We start from the raw sequence: 20197 nt of genomic DNA, 5'->3' as shown, positions 1-20197 counted from the left end.
TTAATGTGGAACTTCTATTCTAGCAAGGAGAGAGAAAAAGAAAGTAAATATACAAGTAAACATACAGTATCATTGCAGGTAGTGAAAAGTGCCATGATGAAAAATAAATAGGATGAGAAGACAGAGTGGGGGGTGTGTGTGTGCGTGTGTGTGTGTGTGTGTGTGTATGCATGAGACAGAGGGAGAGACAGAGAGAAAGAGAGAGAGGGAGAGACGGGGTGGAGGAGCACAGGGCACTACTTTGGACAGGATGGGCAGTGAAAGGCCTCTCTGAATAGGAACTGGGTGACCCAAGAGTGCAGGTCTTTAGACAAGAGTTGATCCAGCAGAAGGAAGAGCAAGTAAAAAGAATCTGAGACAAGAACAGATGTGGGTGAATGAAGAAGAGGAAGGAGGCCCTCTGGGAAGGGGAACCAGGGATGTACTGGAGTGTCAGCGCACTTAGGGCTGTCTCCCTGCCATATTGTGGGCTTTGGCCTCTACTCCGAGGGTGGGGGCAAGTCTCTTGCGCATTTCAAATGGGAAAGTGACAGGTTCAGATTTCCATTTTTAAAGAATCACTGAGGGTGCAAGGGGGCAAACAGCTGACATGGGGAGAGGGTGAAGCCAGACAGCTGACTGGGTGACTTCTACAGTGGTCTAGAGTGAGACGATCATGCAGATGTGGCCTGCTGGCTGCCTTCTCAGGGTTTTGCAATACTTGGTCATTCTTGGCCTTAATCAGGAATCAACAAAAACTTTTCACGACTCAACTGGGGCTGCCAATGGTAGGTCCTGGGGCAAAAGGACCAGCTGTGGAGAGCCCCACCTCTTTCCCACAACTGGCCGGGGGCGACCTGAGCTCATGACATGTCACCAGTCACCAGCCTTAGCAGTTAGGGCTACTTAGGAACCGTAGGTATTTCAGGACATGCCCTTTTCTTTCAGTCCCCTTCCTTCTACTCAGAAGCATATGTTCTCTAGAATCTTCTCCTGCATGCACCATGAATGTGGGTATGTGGCTAAAAAAGCTAACATGAAGCAAAATATCAAGTTCCTCTTCAGAACTGTAGATTATTCAGAGTGCTGATTTGCAGCACTAGCTTTATTTTAGTGAGCCCTGAAAATGCCTGGCCCTTGGCTCTGTCTCTTTTTAATCATTTCTTCTTTAGGAGTTCCTTGCTCTGCTTCCCAGGACTGTACAGAATTCTTAGGAGGATATGCTCTTGTGAAAGCGTAACTCTACAGAGCACCACAAGGGGAGGGACTCCGCTTGTCCTGTGGGCCTCTGTAAACCAGGTGCCTAGCCCAGTGCCTGATGAATGGGGGGTGGATTTGTCAGCAGTGCTATATAAAAATGTGGGATGAATGGATGGATGGATGGATCCATAGATGGATGGATGGATAGAGTGAACTACCAAACAAACCCTGAGGGACAAGTTTGAGATTTTAGAATTTAACTATGTAACTTTATTTATTTATTTATTTTTTTGTTTAGAAATGACAAAGATAACCATAGAAAATGAAATTCCCCTCTAAACCATGCTTCCCCACCGACCATGCTTGGCACACACCAAATAACCCCTGACAACAGTCTGTCATTTATCTTCAGGTGACTTGCAACATGATTATCACATGAATGCCAGCCAGCATCAGGAGGCATTGGAGGTGCCCTGGATACATACCTCCATAGGTGGGAATGCGTTTTTACAGTAAGAGAAATAGCGGCAGGGGAGGAGAGGTTATTATATTTGTCATGACAAAAGTCTTCAAATATCTTTTCCTTCCACCTTCCTTTTCTCTCTCTCTCCTGTCTGCTTGTTCTTTTTCCTCCTTTCCATTGATTCCCAGAGTCAGTTAAATGTTTTTCCTCCCAATACCTTTAAATTCTGAGAAGTTCTGCTTCTTTAGTAGAATGTAGTATGTCCATTCTGAGACTCTCATAACCCTTTTACCATAAGCAAGGAAGCAACTAAAATGTATTTAGCAGAAGTCCCCTGAGGGTCCAGGCTTTGTATACTTCTTTCACATAATGCTTTACAAATCTTTACTTATAGGCAAACCTTAAAAAAATACCATTCCCTGAGTGCTTCTTTAAATTATTTTTACCTTTGTGTAGATATTCACAAATGTCTCCACCACCTGACACATAAGAAATCCACTTATGAAAATACTTCCGTGAGGCCACCACTGTGTTATCATGCGCCACCTGGACGGAGTACTGCAGCGGGCCGGTGATCATCTTCCTGTTACAGCGCCACCGCAAGGAAACGAGGGTGGAGTCACATTCATATAAGCTTAAGGGCTGCTCTGGGGCAGAGAAATTCAGGCCCAGGCAACCGCTGCCTCCTATGTTAAAGAGGCCATGGTTTGAAACCCATTTCCACAGCATGTGCTTGTTTGCTTGCTTGCAGTTCTCCAGGGTCAGTACCGATTTACCTGCTTGAATGCATTCCTTCAGACTCTCACTTTGGATAATAAATATTCCTTTATCTGAAACAAAAATCAAAGACCTGGCATGAAATTTTCATATATAATTCACTAGCATCATGAGGATCTCAGTGTGCATATCTAAGTGCGATATGCCACAGTTGCCGGCCATTTCCCACAGATCTGGCGTTGTTGAGCAGGGTCCATCTGAAGGGCTTTATTTCCATAAAACAAAGGAGTTTCTTGGGAAGCGTAAAAGGGCTTATGGAGCCAGTGGGAGAGCTCTGATCTAAGACCTCATTGGCCATATAGGAACAAGGGTTACCTGTCAATCCACTCAGGTCTGTTACTGACAGAGAAGGTGCGCTCACACAATTGGTTAGAGAGGGGGATTGGTAATAATACTCAGGGTTCCTGGGGAGGGACGCTGGGTGCCCATGGATGGGACAACACTGTCTCAGACAAGTGCCAGAATGTTAGGGACACAGCTGCTGAATCAAGAGCCACTGAATGAAACTCTCTACCATCAAGTTCCTGTAGAGAACCGAAAGGCTATCAATGAAATGCTGCTTTGTGATGCAGGATTCAATGCTGGTCAGAACACAGTGCTTCTCAGCAGTACAAGGGTGGAGGCAGGGACCTCTTGCTATGGGGATAGACTCTTAGTAGGAGATGGCTTACTGGGTGGGGCTGGCAGAAGCAGGTAGATGCCCAGGCCAATAGCTATGGCACCACACCTCGAAACACGAGAGGTGACGGACCACCATTATGGTGGCAGAAACCAGAGGTCACATGGACGGTTAGAGAAAGTAGGCATTTTGTGATATGCCCCTGAGCTCTCCTTCCTGGAGCTGGAAGAAGGGATTTGGGTGAGTTTCCTGTGGAAAAGCTGGTGGGACCCAGCCAGGGAATACATGTTAGCTGCCAGCCTGCTACCTGACTTAACCCAAGTTGCGGGCCTGGAAGGCACCTAGTACTCAACAGTTAGTATGAACTTGTTTTCTCTCAGGCTTTTTGAAGATGGAAACCAAGTCTCATTTCTTTGGTCTAAGCACGGAGTGTGTTGCGCACATAGTGGAAATTCAGTCAGCGCTTGCTGTTGATGAAACACACCAGCTGCTGCTGCTTCGGCCTTTGGCTGCTGAAGTCACCTTGGTCATGTCTGGTCAGGCCCTGGCACTCTTTTGTTCTCCCAGTAGCTAGGTTGCCCTTTTCTATTTTACTTCCTGTCTATTTTTCAAAACTCTGAAGGGACATGATAGGGTTCCCTCGAATGTCTGGGGTTTAGGGTGGGTCGTGTCATGGAGGGCAGAACAGGTACAGGCAGAGGCCTTGGAGAGGTTTGGGACAGTGCAGGACAGGTGTTCTCACAGATCCACGAGGGAACAATGCTTCATTCTAGTAAATGTTCTTTTGGTTTCTCCAAAGTTAATCAGCCTGAGGAGAACTGATTTACAGTTACCAAAATCACTTAAGATACTGTTTCAAAAAGATTGTCAATGTATTAATAAATGCTATACCTCATTTAATAACTGATGACCTTACTTATAGCCATAGATTTGACGAGTTGAATTAGTTGTCAGAGAATTGCTTTGATCACCGTACATCAGAGCAAAAGAGAGGGGGTGGGGTGGGGAAAATGAATGGTTTTAGGGAGATTTCATTTAGATCAGGAAATTTGTTTTCCTAATGAGGGCCTTGTCTGCATGGTTATTAGTAATAGTGATTCAAAATCAAATCCACCTCTTATCAGTGTGACATGGAGTCCGATAATTAACCTTCTGTCCAACTCTCCTTTTCACCTTTTCATGCCTTGGTAGAATGTTCACCTTAATTTCTGTTGTAACCTACTAATTACTTTCTAGCTAACCTAGAGTTCATTAATTTTTCATCAAAGGATAATTACTTTACTATAATGGTTTTGTAGTTCAGCTTCTACCTAATATATATATTCAAATGTATTATAAGCTCTGCAACGTACAGACTGTGCCTCAGTTTATACACCTCAGATAGGTACATAGATGATCTGGCTAGTGGTTGAGAGCTCTGGAGTCACGTAGAACCATCACGGACCCGCTGTGTAACTTTGGGCAGATTGCTCCATCTCAGTGAGCCTCGTCTTTCCTCCTTGAACTGGGAATATGTATGGTACTCACCTCTTAGGGATGTTAAGGATATTCCATTGAATAACCCATGAAAAGCACACCACATACTACCATGAAAAGCCTTAGGAAATGGGAGCTATCATTATTACTTTATCCCTCTGACTTCCTGATTCTTGGTCTATAGATCCAGCTGCAGACCTGGTTGAACCTACAGAGTGCTAATCTCAGCATCCCTCAAAGGCTTCTCCTCTTACACTGTTAGCACAAAAGCTTATTTTTACTGCAGTTTCTGCAGCACACAGTGGGTGCAGACATTTTAGTTTTAAACAATGCTATCGCTTTTTTTTAAACAATTGCTATCACCGTTTATGGAGGAAAAATACTCTCCAAACAACCAGATAACAAAATCTTTGCCTCATTTGTTCAAATATGTGTGCAATGATGAATTAAGAGCCTTCATCTGTTGATTTTCTGCATTACCCACCAGTAAAGTCTACACTGTAGGTTTTTTAATAGGAAAGAGAAAAATACATGGTGTTGACAAGCAGTGTGTAGATGTGGGGAATGGGTGGTCTGTGAATAAGTGGACATGAAAATTACAAACCTAACATTTGGGGTGAATAAATATTGTGTGGGGCGAGGGGTTTGAAAAAAGGTCTTGCTCTGTCACCCAGGCTGGAGCGCAGTGGCACTGTCACGGCTCACTGAGGCCTTGGCCTCCCAGGCTCAACTGATCCTCCCACCTCAGCCTCCTGAGTAGCTGGGATTACAGGTGTGTACCACCATACCTGGCTAATTTTTTATTTGTTTGTTTTTGGTAGAGATGGGATCTCAATATATTGCCCAGGATGGTCTCTAAACTCCTGGGCTCAAGCAATCCTCCCACCTTGGCCTCCCAAAGTGCTGGGACTACAGGTGTGAGCCACCACGCCTGGCCAATAATGCTTTTAAACTTCCAAATTAATAAGTGTTAAGAGAAAAAGGGTGGCAGAAATTGGAACTTCTGTATCACACCAGCAATCATAAAATTACCTTTCCAAAGCAGAACATATTAGACACACCTAATCCATTGCTGCTTAATTTTGGGGTGCTACTTATATTTCCATGCCAGCTGCATTTAGGAAATAGCTTTAGAAAAGTTTTTCAGAATCTGCCATAGGCAAGTAGCTCTGGTTCACCAATAATAATCAACATGCTGCCTCCAAATATACTAAGTTAAAAAATGACTTGAGCCCATTTTTCCGTTAAGTTATAATAGAATATGAGCCTGGTACGGTTAATCTCCATAAATTCACTGAAGAGAAAACAATTACTTTCAAACAGACTATGAAGAGACTTAATATAGGTATCAATATTCTGATTGTTATTATATGCACATAATGTCTCTAACAAAACTATAATGTGAAAATAGGCTGGATTTTTTAAAAGATGAAAATCAAATGTGGGAGGAATCAAGATTGATTATACATGTCAAGGACATCAGTTCTGCTTGAACACTGATTAAGTGATTAATGAAGTACTGCCAGAATTACTAAATCTCTTTGCAGGAAAATGTTATTATACTTCCCTTCATAATTATAAGTTTAAGAGGAGAAAAAGGATTGATTTATTAGAAGAAACTTATAAGCTAATTTCTATCCTTTTTTTTCTAAAATAAAATCCATGGAAGACGTGGTTCTACTTTCTACTTCTGAGTTCCTTTAGGAGGAGATCATTTCAGATCCACTTTTTGTCCCCATAAGATAACGTGTACTCTTCTAAGGAGTGGGAGGAGAACATTTCATTGATCAACTGTTAAACCAAAGTTTAGGGTATTACCTTTATGACTGCATATGGAACATTCATTCCTTCAACTAGCTTTCATTGGATACCAGCTACTTCATAGACATTGGGTAAGATGCTAGAGATAGAAATTATTTGCCTAAATATCTGTCCTTTGAAACTGTGTATATTTGTTCTGGAATCATGGGAATTTGGCTAGCTAATGAAAAGAAGGGCGTTCCATCAGTTCCAAAGAAAACATTATAATTGCATTTAAAATAAGCCCTTACTGGTGGGGTGTGATGGCTCATACCTGTAATCCCAGCACTTTGGGAGTCTAGAGCAGGGGAATCACTTGAGGTCTCTACTAAGAATACAAAAATTAGCTGGGCTTGGTGGTGCATGCCTGTATTCCCAGCTACTCGGGAAGCTGAGGCACAAGAATTGCTTGAACCCAGCAGGTGGAGGCTGTAGTGAGCCAAGATCAAGCCACTGCGCTCCAACCTGGGGGACAGAGTGAGATTGTGTCTCAAAACAAACAAACAAACAAACAACAATAACAAACTGATACAATAAGCTCTTAAAAACAAGTGATAACACTTATAAGTGGGAGGTGAACAATGAGAACACAGGGACACAGGCAGGGAAAGAACACACACCGAGGCCTGTGGCCGGGGAAGGGAAAGCATCAGGATAAAGAGCTAACGCATGTGGGCTTAATACATAGATGTTGGGACGATAGGTGCAGGAAACCACCATGGCACACATTTCCCTATTCAACAAACCTGCACATCCTGCACATGCATCCTGGAACTTAAAATAAAATAAAAAATGATTTTAAAAGATTTAAAAAACTAAGTGATAACAAATAAGAGAAAGAAAATAACCCAAAATTTAAGACACTGAACTGGCTCTTCAACTGATGTCACATGTGAGTTGAACAGGACCCCTCAGTGTCACCAGACTCTGAGCAGGGAGCGTGCACGCACATACACTTGCCCACTTTCTAGGGAGGACAAAGCGGGGCAGTGCTGGAAGGAAGACAGATGTGGCAGAGGAGACTCACTTCACCCATAAACCCCGAACCGTGAACTTCAGAGCTGGATGGAACTGTAAAGATTATTTAACTGAACTAATCTTTTACTTCTTTTTTTCAAATTCATTTTTGTCTTAGAAGTTTTATATCGATCTACTATATTCAGTCCAGGTGTAGCTTTATTTACATGCATTCATTTATAACTTAGGAAAGAAGAAAATAAACTGCTATAGATTGCCGCCAAACATTTTGAAGTAGCTGGCTTGAAATTTCAGATGACAAAGATCTAACAAGTGCTTAATGTGGCATGGTTTGGGAATCCTGCAGACAGAAGGATATATACGTCATGGTGTTTGCCTGCAAGGAAGTCACATTCTCCCTGGGAATCCCTGAAATACACAGAAAAAAATTATAACTTAATACCAACATATATTTTGACATAGGAGATATAAGCAAAATGGTGTGCCATGAGGTTGGAGTCTAAAGCCTGGGGCCATTATTGCAGTTTGATCTGTCTGTGTGAACAGCAGACTGGTGGTACCTACAGGACGTTTCTCCTGAGGCCCCTCCACTTGACCTTCTGCACCCCTTCTGATCACCTCTACTTGCCTTTGGTGTTCCCTTTAGCTTTAGACAGCTCTTCTCTTAGAACTAGCTGAATGAAGGTTTGAAGTGTTAAGTGAGTAGGCTAAGATTTGTACTGTTAAGCTTTTGTGAAGTTTCTGCATTTTTAACAAAAAACACTTGGAAGAAACAATAATTTTAATGCAATTTTAATGGTGGCATTTTAGGCAAACAAAGGACTTTCTGGTAAACAATAAATTATATCATGAAGGTGTTCACCTAATCCAACTATACACATAAAGTCAGTCTCTGTGCTGCTCCATTAAGGGAACTGGAAGGAAAAGTTCCAGTGCATGGTTCACATCAAGTGCAATGCGTAAGACAGGCTATTAGAAAGCCACAGCATGCAGGCTGCAGCCCAATTTCAATCTCCTACCCCAGTCCATAGGTTTGAAATTGCTTCTACTCCATCTACCCACAGAGCTAGTGCTGGGCTCACGCCCTTCCTGCCCTGCAGCCTCTGTTAACTCTGTCCATTTCCTTGGTGTTCTGACAGTATTTAGGTTTCAGCAGGGACACAGTCCAGAAAGAAATGGGGAGGGCATCTCTCCTCTGTAACCAATCTGAAGGTGAGCAGCTTCTCTCTTGAGATGTATTGACCTTTTCCAGCTTCACAAATTTGGGTTTGTCTCTATCTGTTCCATCTAGTGAACAATGGATTCAGAGCCGATTGCATTCCTAAGATTACTCTGTAGCAGGAAGGGATACTGTAAGCTGCTGAATCAAGTCCTATTCATGGCCGAGTGATGCAGAAAATCTGGATTCTTAATATGACCTTTCAAACCAATAAGTGAGGAATTTCCCATGCTTGCAGCAATCAGCATGTGCATGGTTCTTCAAAGAATAGATCCACGGAACAAAGTGAAAAGTGGGCCAGCCCTTCCTACCTCTCTCTGCATGAAAATGTGCATTTTATCTCAAATCATCTGAGTTTTCATGTGTCTCTTAATCTGAAGCTTTTGAGTTCCTGTCAATTGCCTTCTATTAATCAACTAAAAAGTTAACCAAATACATTTTTTAAGAAATCTCTTTGTCCTGTCTCAGAACTTCCTTCTCTTTCTCTGTCCTAGCATTGTCCTTAACTCTGAGCCTTCTTTATTCTCCTATAGCTTCTGAACCTGGATAATCACCATCTCCACAGGGTCGCGGATCCCTCTTGATAGATCTTTGTACATGTTCTCTTGCTTTTTCTCTCTAACCTCCCCAAATTGCCTCTCCAAGTTCCATGAGGCACACAATAGTCTTTCTCACATGTGGGAAAAATGAAACCAGCATAATCAGTGCCACCGGACTGCAGTTCTGTGAGGCTTCAAATTGCCTGTTACTAACCCCTGTGCCAGGAGGGGTTTACCCTTTCAGATTGTCCTTGCCACTCTCTGGCCATTCCTGTTCCCTCCTCTGTCCTCCTGCTCTGTCCTTATTTAGCAGTTGCTGACCCTGGCAGAAAATCTCTCTTCCGTGATTCTTTGCTAGACCTCTATATCTTACCAATGAATTTTTAAACTGAGTTGAAAACATTCTTCTTCCTTTTAGCTTTTCGTCTCTTCTCCCATTGTTTTACCTTTATTTAACTGGAAAGTACCTAACAGACATTGCTGGTGTAAAAATCATTATTTACAGCAGCTCCATGATTACCTTATACACTCTGTTGAAAATATACCATCTCAGTCAAAAGCATGCCTCATTACAAAGTGCAAGTTAGGGCAAGGACAAAAAGACAGAACATGGTTAAGGTGCCCTCACAAATGCCTGCATATTAAAGCCTGGAAATGATTCAAAGACTGGGTCACGAAAAACCAACAAAACCAGAAAACAACTCCATCATCAACCAAAACAACTCTGGAAATGATATGGCATGACTGAAAACAAAAGTGCTTACAATGAGCTATCCATCTTAGCTGCTTTGAGAGTATGGCCATTAAAAAAAAAAAAACATTTACTACAGTGCAAGGTAGAAATGTTAAAAACAAAAACAAAAACAAAAAAAGTTTAGTGGTAGGTAGAGTGTTAGTCCTTGTATTGATTTGCTACTAGAGTTGCCATAACAAAATACCACAAACTGAGTGGCTTCAATGACAGAAATTTCTTTTCTCATAGTTCTGGAGGCTGGAAGAGTGAGATCAAGATGTGGCAGAGTTGGTTCCCTCTGAGGGCTGTGAGGGAAGGATGGGATCCTGGATTTTCTCCTTGGCCCCTGGAGGACCACCTTTTCCCTGTGTCTCTTCACATCATCTCTCTATGCATATTTCTGTGTCCAAGTTTCCCCTTCTTATGAGTATACCACTCATAATAGACTAGGGCTACCCTAACTGCCTCATTTTAACTCGTTTACCTCTGTGAAGACCTTATCTCCAAGTAAAGTCTCATTTTTATATGAATTTGGTGGTGGGGGGAAACAAAATTCAAGTCACAACCATCCCTATCATTTTTATTCAGGCTGTCCGCATCATTTGCAGGGTCCAGGGTACAATGAAAATATGTGGTCTCGGCTGGACATGGGGAAGTCAAGTCAATGTCCCTTTCCCTTGGGCCCACAAGAGATTGCAACCTCTGAGCCATAACATGCTTGGAATATAGTACCTGGATTGAGGATACGTGACACGTTCCCACTCAGCCCTCACAGAACCCACAGAAGTGCTACCAGTCCAGTGGTGACAAATGCTGCCTTGCACTGCCCAGAAATGCCACAAGGCATCCACTCCCAGGGCCCAGGCCTCCAGTCCCCCAACTTCAATGCAACCTGGTTGCCACTGTGTGCAGAAGGCAGCAGCAACTGTGGGGCAGGAGTAGGGGGGAGGCAGCTGAGAACCCATCCTGGGGAGGTAGACAGGGGACCCCAGGCATAATTGAACAGAGGCTCCAAACCTCTGGCTTGAGTTCCATTGTTCCATTGGACATCACGCACAGCACACAATTTCAAAGATAGAAATAATTACAAATCCCAAGACCCCAAACCATGGAGCTTTAAACCCTAAGTGGAAAGAAGGCCCTTCTGACTATAGGACCCTGTGCAACTGCACTGGTGATATCCCCATGAAGCTCTTCTTGTTTGCATTTGAACAAGGTTAACATTATGGAAAAAAGACCTTGGCAAACTACAGAGCACTTCTTTTAGGGCAGAACTGCTTAAAACTAGGAGAGTATCTGCCTTGGTTTTCCCATCTGCACAATGGGTTTAATAGTAATGCTGGGGCTGGGTGTGTAGTTCACATCTGTAATCCCAGCACTCTGGGAGGCTGGGGCTGTAAGACAACTTGAGACCAGGAGTTTGAGACCAGCCTGGGCAACACAGCAAGGCCCCTTCTTTACAAAAAGTTTAAATTTATAATAAAAAGAAAACATAATAGTGCTGGCCTCACAAGACCTTGATAAGGATTATCTCAGTTATGATGATCACTTTATAAATATTAATAAAAATAAAAGCCAATCTTAACTTTGAATATGAATGGTGCCAAAGAGTAGCAAAACAAAAAAATGTTTATAGTTAAATAATTACTTTGAGATTCCTATTTATATTTTCATAATTGAAAAGTTCTCAAGAGCAGAATACCAAAAGCTAGAAGTGGTAACACTACTTCATTTCCATATTTCTTTGGAACTGTAGTTGTCTGGAAAGTATCATAAATTAAAAAGCCAAGTGGTTATGACTTTTCTGTTTTGTTTAGCTCTGTGTCACAGAACCCAAGTTACAGAAATTCTAATTCTAATTTTCTAATTTTCTTGAGTGGCTTTATAAAATGTTTTTCCCTAAATGACTTTATATAGTGTTTATATGGTGTTCTTTTGTTTATTTTATGAACAATAATATTTCTTTTTGCTTTGATCAGTTCAAAATATAATTTATGCTCCTAGCTATGCATTGGAACATCTCCAAAAGGCTCTCAAGCATAATTTCTAAAAAGAAAAATGGAGGGAAGGGTTTATAAATGTCTTAAATCAATTACTTTGATAGATGACATGAGGATTTGCGGCATTAGGATTGAGTTCAGAAGAGACAACACAAGGGGATCGTTTCTTCAGAAAACTTGATATAAATAAGCAGATTGTTAGGTCAAAGAAGGGGAGCTGCAGGGACAACTAAGCCATCTGCGTGGCGCCATCTTTCCCGTCATGGGCTTGGAACCTGCATTGTGTGGTATCAGTTATGGTGACAACCAACAATAGGAAAATAGTTTAGAGGCTTAATGAGAAAGAGTAAATAGGACCAGGAAAACTGGACATCTATGCTGACTCACAAAGGCTTGCCAGGAAAGGAGGCAGGTAGAGAAGGTGGGATGAGAAAAGTATGAAGGGGAAGAAACGCTGAGGGATGACAAACAGAAACGGGAGAAATGGAGTCAAGACGGCTAGCATGATTCATGGCCAGGAAGGGCAGCTAAACCACTCTCTGATCACACTTTTACTGAAATTCCATCTCCAGATTAGTAGAATGGCTCATTACCTAGGGACATCAGAATTGCCTAGAACAATACATAAATCAGTAGCTTTGCACATTTCTGCTTTAGGAAAATATCACTCCCACTTGTGAAAGGAGGGGTTTGGAAAAGTAGGAGTTGCAGAGAGCAAGAGGCTGGCCTCCTCTTCTTCTTGCTGTGAAACCAAATCGTACGCTCCTGTCGTGCAGCGGGATACAGAATGAACCATACCATGAGGTCACAAGCTATTCAGGGATCCTTTGCATTAGTGCTGAGTGCTTGATTCAAACCCCATGCTACAAGCTCCTGTGGGCACAAGTTGCTTAACCCTTCTTCATCTGTAAAAAAGGGTATATATTAATATTGCCTACCTGTTTAGGTGAGGAGACAATGTGTCGATGTAAGTAAAACAACAAAGAGTAACGACTCCCCAGCTGTTAGAAAATACTAGAAGCAGTAGAGGGGCATTTTCACCTTTGTATTAGAAACAGAAGCTATGTGGGAAATCTCAGGGCTACAGCTTCTCCCCTCTGCTGCCTCCAGGTAGTGGCTCTTATTGCCGTTTTTCAGAAGGTGGCACCTACCCCTCTTCCTCGCCACTGGGGCCCTCGGCCCTGAACCACTCTTCCCCACATTCACCATGGTTTGATACCAGCAGACTCTCCTCTGTTCTCCACACCCCAAAGCCACTTTAGCTTCCACACAAATGACCTAACACTCTGACTCAATGCTTTCCCAACTGCAGATTGTGGCCCATTTATGGTCGTGCAATCAACTGAGCGTGTTATGACTAGCTAGACAAAACAAAACAGAATGAAACAGGGGGAAATGTGGCAGCATGTCATATTAGATAAGGATATTTTTTAAAAATGAAACATTGTTTCAGTTATACATATGTGGACCTATATGCTGTGGGTTGTGATGTAAAATGTGTTTCTTATTGTGGTTTGCTGACAAAAGAGTCCCAAACTCTACTCCAACCCAGCTTTGCACAGGACATTGGATTCCTTGACCTCTCTGTGGTGAGGACCTTCTTTTGCCTCTTCTCCACTTTGGTGACCACTCCCACAACCATATCACAGATCTGGTCACTACCAAGAATAGGTCCATCTCTAAAACTTGGATTTTGCACTCTATGACCACTACCTCTCCTATTCCGCAGTTTTCCCTCATCTCCTAACCTTCACTGTTTTCTTTTGTTATTGTTTTTAAATATATGTTTTCCTCTTTTTAAACTCTGTTTCTTGAACAAAACTTTCTGTTCCTCAATCTTCTTATTGGGATTGACTTAGCTCAGCTTTAACTATCCAGACGGTTTCTTTGCTGCCCTCAAGAATTACCCTCTTCAAGGTGACAGGAGACCCTCTCTTCAAGGCCCAAATTGAACATGGCGCTTCTAAACTTAAACATGCGATCTGGTTCCCCTTTGTGCAAACCCACAAGGCCCTTCTCAGCAGTACCCAATTCACTGGACCAGACTGTTTCTGGAAGCAGGGCGCCTCCAACCAACTCTTCCTCATCTCTCTCATGCTTCCAAATATAGACATGTCACTGCTTCTTGTTTTGCCTGGGGCCCTACTCTGGTGGTCTACCCCATCCACAGCCCCGGATGAAGCAGCATCCATCCCTGTGTCCACCTCTTGCCCCTGCCATGGCCAATTAGCCAGGGGAAGCCCTTCGACTCGAGGGCAGAGCACAGGAACTGACTAGCATGCTGTAAAGAAGGTAACTGGACCCCTCTCCTAGGAAATTAAGGGACTCTTCCCAGGAAGCTAAGGGAGCTACACAGGAAAGTCCTGCTAGTCAAAGCCAAAGAAACTAGTCAACAGAACAACCAAGCTGGAGACACCATAGAGCCCCAGAGACAGACAGAAACACATAAATTAATGCTTCATGTCAGTGGCCAGTACCTGTGTCCCAGAAGATCTGGCTGCCCTGAAGAACCTGTCCTGGGTCCCCCTTGAGATCCTGGGACCATTACAACAACTCCACGTTTGCTTGAGTGACCTTCAGTGGGCCTCTTTCCTTGAATCCAAAAGAGCTCAGAAGGGAACTTTCAGCTCACTGAATTTTACTGTTGCCTGACACATGATCCTGTGCCTTTGCACATGAAATATGCATTCCCAGGAATGCTTAGTCTCCTTTTTCCTATATGGCAACTGCCTACTTATCCTTTAGGAAAACAAATGTTTTTTTATGAGCCTCCAGCTCCCCAGGCCAGCGCCTCCTCTGCATGCCTTCAGCACTTTGCTCATCCCTAGTTATCATAAGACCTCTCTCGCTGTTTTGTAATTGTTTGTGTTTCTGTATCTGTCCCTGGATTCACAGCCTCTTGGGGCCAGTGTCATATCCTACTCATGTTTTTACCTCCCCAATCTGGAGGTGGGTAGCAGATTTTGTTGGTTCCCTCCTCACACCCCCTAACCTGGAGCTCACTCACCTGCAGACAGGCCCCGTGCACTCCCAGTGACTTTCTGTGGCTCTCTGCCTGAGAGTTTCAGGGAGACCAGGAGCACCAGGGGGTGAATGCCCCAGGAGTGACCCTTAGACAACAAGAGGTGGGAGTTGGTGGATAAATACTTCAGCTTCTTGTCTGTCGGTGGGTCCACTGAGTTCTATACAGTTCCTCAAAGGGTTCTTTGTGAAACTGAGCCCCAGTGGCCTGTGGTGGCTTTCTTCCCTCCTTGGTCTCATGTCCTCACTCCCTTACCATGCTTCCTAGAATCACCTCTTAAAAAACAACTACTTGCACCCTAATGAAAACATGTCTCAGGAATTGCTTTTGGATGAGCCCAAGTAAAATAGGGAGATAAAACACATAGTGCCTGACAGATAATGAATGACTGAGGTCATCAGCCCCTACCCCTCTTTCCATCGGCACAGCATGTCAAGAGACACCCTGTACACCCAACCCTGTTTCACTTTATTCTCCCAAGTTAGGACCTGATGGTAAGCACACTGACCACACACTCATCAGCACCCTCACCTCCCTTGGTCACTGGTCATTTAGAAGAGCCTACCCTGAGAGTCCCTAGGCACTGACACAGACTTGGGTTCTTTCCACTCCTGCTCTGGGAAGCTGAGCACTACAGAAGGAAACTCTCCTACGATATTAGTTGGGGACCATTTCACACTGATCATTTTTCAACCCTCAACAAATCTTCAAAACCATTTTACTTGCCCCCTGATCATTTCCTTCAGCAATGACTATGCCCAGCTTTCACCAGGATGCTCCATCCTCTTCTTCTTTCTCCCCCCTGTCCTCTTTGTATCTGGAGTACTTGAGTGAGTGAAGTTAGCATATCTTAGCACTTGCTAGAAGAAGGGCTCAGATTCTGATCAGGGAAAACAAACCACAATCAGGCTCCTTGGAATAACCAGCCAGAACAAAGGTCCCCAGGCTTTTCTGCATCAGGCACTGGTTTCATAGAAGAAAAATTTTCCACAGACCAGTGGGGTGGTGGGGTGGGGGATGGTTTTGGGATGATTCAAGTGCATTACATTTATTGTGCACTTTATTTCTATTATTATTACATTGTAATATATAATGAAGTAATTATATAGCTCACCATAATGTAGAATCAGGGGAGCCCTGAGCTTGTTTTCCTGCAACCAGACGGTCCCATCTGGGGTGATAGGAGACACTGACAGATCATCAGGCATTAGATTATCATAAGGAGTGTAACCTAGATCCTTCCCTGGTGCAGTTCACAATAGGGTTCATGTTCCTTTGAGAATCTAATGCCACCACTGATCTGACAGGAGGTGGAGTTCAGGCAGTAATGTGAAGGATGGGGAGCAGCTGTACATACAGATGAAGCCTCTTTTGTTCTCTGCTGCTCACCTTCTGTTGTGTGGCCCAGTTCCTAAGAGGCCACAAACTGGTAGGTGGCCTGGAGGTTGGGGATGCCTGAACTAAAGGTAGGAGGAGATGAGCTTCAGACCTGCCAAGTACGGTGCTGTACACAGGGTAGTAAATAATTGTTATGGGGCTATCAACCTGTCAAAATAGTCTGGATTGGCCAGAGGAGGAGGGCGCTATGGTGAGAGGGCAGCAAAAGGACAACACTTAGATTAGTACTATTACTAGCTCCATTTGACAGATGAGGAGACTGAGCTACTGATGGGTGAAGTACTTGTCCAGGGTCACACGATGGTAAATGGCATAGTCAGGATTTGAACTCAGACCGTCTAGCTCTGAAGCCCAATAACTTAGCTACCACATAATACCTGACTTTTGAATACAGAATTGTATTGCCCATTTTTACACTGTTGAAAAAGACATACCCAAGACTGGGAAGAAAAAGAGGTTTAATTGAACTTACAGTTCAACATGGCTGGGGAGGCCTCAGTATCATGATGGGAGGCGAAAGGCACTTCTTCCATGGCAGCGGCAAGAGAAAAATGGGGAAGAAGCAAAAGCAGAAATCCCTGATAAACCCATCAGATCTTGTGAGACTTAGGCACTATTAAGAGAATAGCATGGGAAAGATCCCATAATTCGATTACCTCCCCCTGGGTCCTTCCCACAACATGTAGGAATTCTGGGAGATACAATTCAAGTTAAGATTTGGGTGGGGGCACAGCCAAACCATATCAAGAATTATTGATAAATCATTGGAAAATCATTACAATACAATATATCATCTGCCTCCCAAGGCTGGCATGCTTATAATACATATCAGATCTATAAATAATATATAGCAAACAATTCAGATAAAAATGCTCTATGTATAATCTGCTGTACATGATCACATAGCCATTATTAGTGGATTGGAAATGAAAATGAGTGTGCATTTTTCTCTCAGTTGCTCTGTGGATGTCAATCGTGGCTAAAGTGAGTCAATGTGGTACAGCGAACACAGCAGTAAACTGAGGCACCCCAAAGCATTGCTAACTACATGGCAGCCATATTTCAATGTCCACATCTGAAGAACAGAGGGCTAGAATAGACAATGTCTCAGGTCCTTTTCAATGTTAAGATTTTGTTTTTCCATTTTGTATTGACAGTAAAAACTTGACTTCAAACCTATCTAGCTTACACTTGAAATTCTATTGATGCAGATGACTGGAGTCAGGGAGGGAGCCTGCGCGAGGATTGGTGCATCACCTCTGTGCTCCTTGGAAAATGAGCAGCAGCATTTTCATATCTGAAGAATCTCTATGCCAACTATTTCAACCTTGTCAGATTTGCAAATTGCACCTAGTAGGTACAAGGGCTAGCAGATGGCTCTAATTTCAGAGTGCCCTTGACTACTAAAAAGAAGACACTGATGAGAATTTGTCTTAGGCCAGGATTTGGGTCTGCTAGATATAAAAAGGATTAGCCCTTCACTCAGAGATCACCAGCACATACTCTGTGTGGCCCAGTCCAACTTCTGTCTTGTGGGCTGCTGCCCTGTTCTACCACCTAGTGCCCAGTCAAAACCCACATTTTAAAACGCAAAGGAATAATCACTGCATGGTAAACTTAGTGGGAAGGAACCCAACATACCACAGCATCAGATGTGCATCCACAGGAGCAATTTTTACTGAATTGACCAAGAAGGTAAGAGCATCTCTGACTTTGGTCACTTTAGAATAAGAATGGTCTTGTTCTACCTGCCCCTGATTAAGCCTCCAGGGATCTTAGAAAACACAGTCTAAAAAAGATTACCTCAAAAATGTAGACATATTCTACTGGGGAGGAAAAAATGTGAACGCAGATACTGATCACATCTTGTGTTACCCCTTCTCTCCAAACTTATCTCCAAAGGCAGAGAGGGTGGAGTCTGCCTGGAGTCTCCTCCTGGCATATTTAACTCCCTCCTGTCCCCCTCCTACTTGCATATATGGACTTCTGCACTTAGGCGCAGGCTTCTCTGCCTGAGGTGGCCCATTCTCCAATGCGGACCCCTGCAGGCCAGAAATCTCCTTCCATCTCTTTACATATCCTTCTGAGTCTCATGTGTAGTAGGTGCTCAATAAGTGTTTGCTGAATTGGTCTGTGTGCGCACGTGCGTGTTTGGGGAGTAACTTAATTCTCAGGGGTCCCATGTATATAACAAACCCCATTTTTCCTCTGACAGAGACTAAGGCACAAAGGCTCCAGATCACACAGCTCATGGAGTCACTGGGGCTCCTCTCCCTCACCTGCTCTGATGTTTTCAGGCCGGGTGCGGTGGGTCAAGCCTGTAATCCCAGAACTTTGGGAGGTCGAGGTGGGCAGATGACTTGAGCCCAGGAGTTCGAGACCAGCTTGGGCAACATGGTGAAACCCCGTCTCCACCAAAAATACAAAAACTTAGCTGGGCGTGGGGGCGCGCACCTGTGGTCCCAGCTACCCGGGAGGCTGAGGTAGGAGGATCACTTGACTCCGGGAGGCAGAGGCTGCAGTGAGCCGAGATCCCGCCATTACACTACATCCTGGGCGACAGAGCAAGACTCTATCTCAAAAAAAAAAAAAAAAAGTTTTCCTTCAGGAAGGGGTGGACTGGGGAGGCCTGGCTTGGGGGTCACTCCGCAGGTGGCGGCAGTACACTCTGAGCGCTTGTTTTGCAAGGGGACGAACTGAGCCTTTTTTTTTTTTTTTAGCCATGATTTATCCGAGATGCGATCGGTCCAAATAAGCAGCTCTCGGAAAGTTTCCGTTTTGAAACTTCTCCGACACTCCTACCCAGGGCTGGCTCCGGGTGCCAGAGCCGAGAGGAGCTGCTTGCGAGACCAAGCCCTGCCCCCCGCCGCCCGCCCCCCGCAGGAGCCAGGAGGGTGCTGGGCCGCAGGAGTGTGGTGCTGGGCCTAGACATGAGGCTGCAGGACACCACTCCCTCCCCCCATGCTCAAGACTGCTGACACACGAACCCCTACAAACGCGGCCGCCCTTGCCTGCCAGCTTGGCCCCTAGCTTCACCCCTTCTTCCTCTCCCTCGACCACCCCGACTCCCCTCCCCAACGTACCGATCCAGTCCCCGACCCTGGGAGACTCACCCCACCACTCCAGGAGCCGCTCCGGGGTGAACGCCGCTGCCACGTCCTCGGCGTAGCCCCTCGGCTCCCCCAACAGCAGCAGCAGCAGCAGCAGCGACGGCGACAGCAGCATCGCTAACCACTGGGCTCGCCGGGCGCCCCTTGTCCCGGGAGCCCAGAGCTGCACCCCAAGCACCCGGCCCTGCCGCGCGGAGGCGGATCCGCAGCCTCCTCCGCGCCCCACCCCTCCGGGGGCCTCGACACCGCCGGGCCCTGGAGACCCACTCCGCCACCTCTGTCGCCACAGTGAACGGACACTCGGGGCTCTCGCTGGGACGCGGGAAAGTCGAGGAGGTTTTCCCCGCCCTACCCACTGCGGCTTGGGGAAGGAGGAGGAGGAGGGGTGAGCCATCTCTGCCCATCCTAGAAATTCCTGCCTTTGGGGTGGGGACAGGAGCAGTGAGGCTGCCCAGCGCACACTCCCTGCTCCTCCAGCTCGCAGCCCCGCTCTCTCCTTTCCGGGGGAGGCCGAAGAGGAGTTGTGGGTGAGCGATTTGAGAATCTCCAGGACAAGGAGCCTGACATCCGGGTTTGCAAACCACCCGGATTCTGGAAAACACCGCGGGTTTGCAGCGGGCAGCTTAGAGTGAACCCAGCTGCTCTGCGACCCGGGCGCTTTGGGAGCGCCCTGGACTCCTCTGAAATGTGGAGCACTGGAAACCCCTGAGGGGCCACCCCGTGGTCTGCCTTCCTTGCCACAGAGTAACCCAAAGATTCTTCTATTGTTCAGCTCCTTCGGTTTTGAAATAACCTCCTCTTTACATCTCCTTTGATCCCCCAAGCTCCGCAAAGTAGCCGGGGTCCCTATTATCCCATTTTTACAGCTGAGAAACCCTGCCCAG

The 20197-nt window shown here is 44.9% G+C and overlaps 1 protein-coding gene across 5 annotated transcripts in view; it reads right to left on the bottom strand.

The window, feature by feature from the left end:
• PLA2R1 (phospholipase A2 receptor 1) overlaps positions 1 to 19906 on the bottom strand; it is a 140524-nt gene extending 120618 nt beyond the window's left edge. For all 5 annotated transcript variants that reach the window (XM_033231336.1, XM_033231338.1, XM_033231335.1 and 2 more), the window contains exons 1-2: positions 19317 to 19906; positions 2089 to 2472 (exon numbers count right to left, since the gene is read on the bottom strand). In XM_033231336.1, coding sequence (XP_033087227.1) covers positions 2089 to 2472; positions 19317 to 19707 — 775 coding nt within the window. In that variant the 5' untranslated portion in view covers positions 19708 to 19906. The remainder of the gene's footprint in view (positions 1 to 2088; positions 2473 to 19316) is intronic.
• Between the last annotated feature and the right edge of the window lie 291 nt (positions 19907 to 20197).

Source organism: Trachypithecus francoisi, unplaced genomic scaffold (assembly GCF_009764315.1).
Source record: "Trachypithecus francoisi isolate TF-2019V2 unplaced genomic scaffold, Tfra_2.0 Lachesis_group13, whole genome shotgun sequence".
Classification (NCBI taxonomy): Eukaryota; Metazoa; Chordata; class Mammalia; order Primates; family Cercopithecidae; genus Trachypithecus; species Trachypithecus francoisi.
This window is presented reverse-complemented; position numbering and strand designations above follow the sequence as displayed.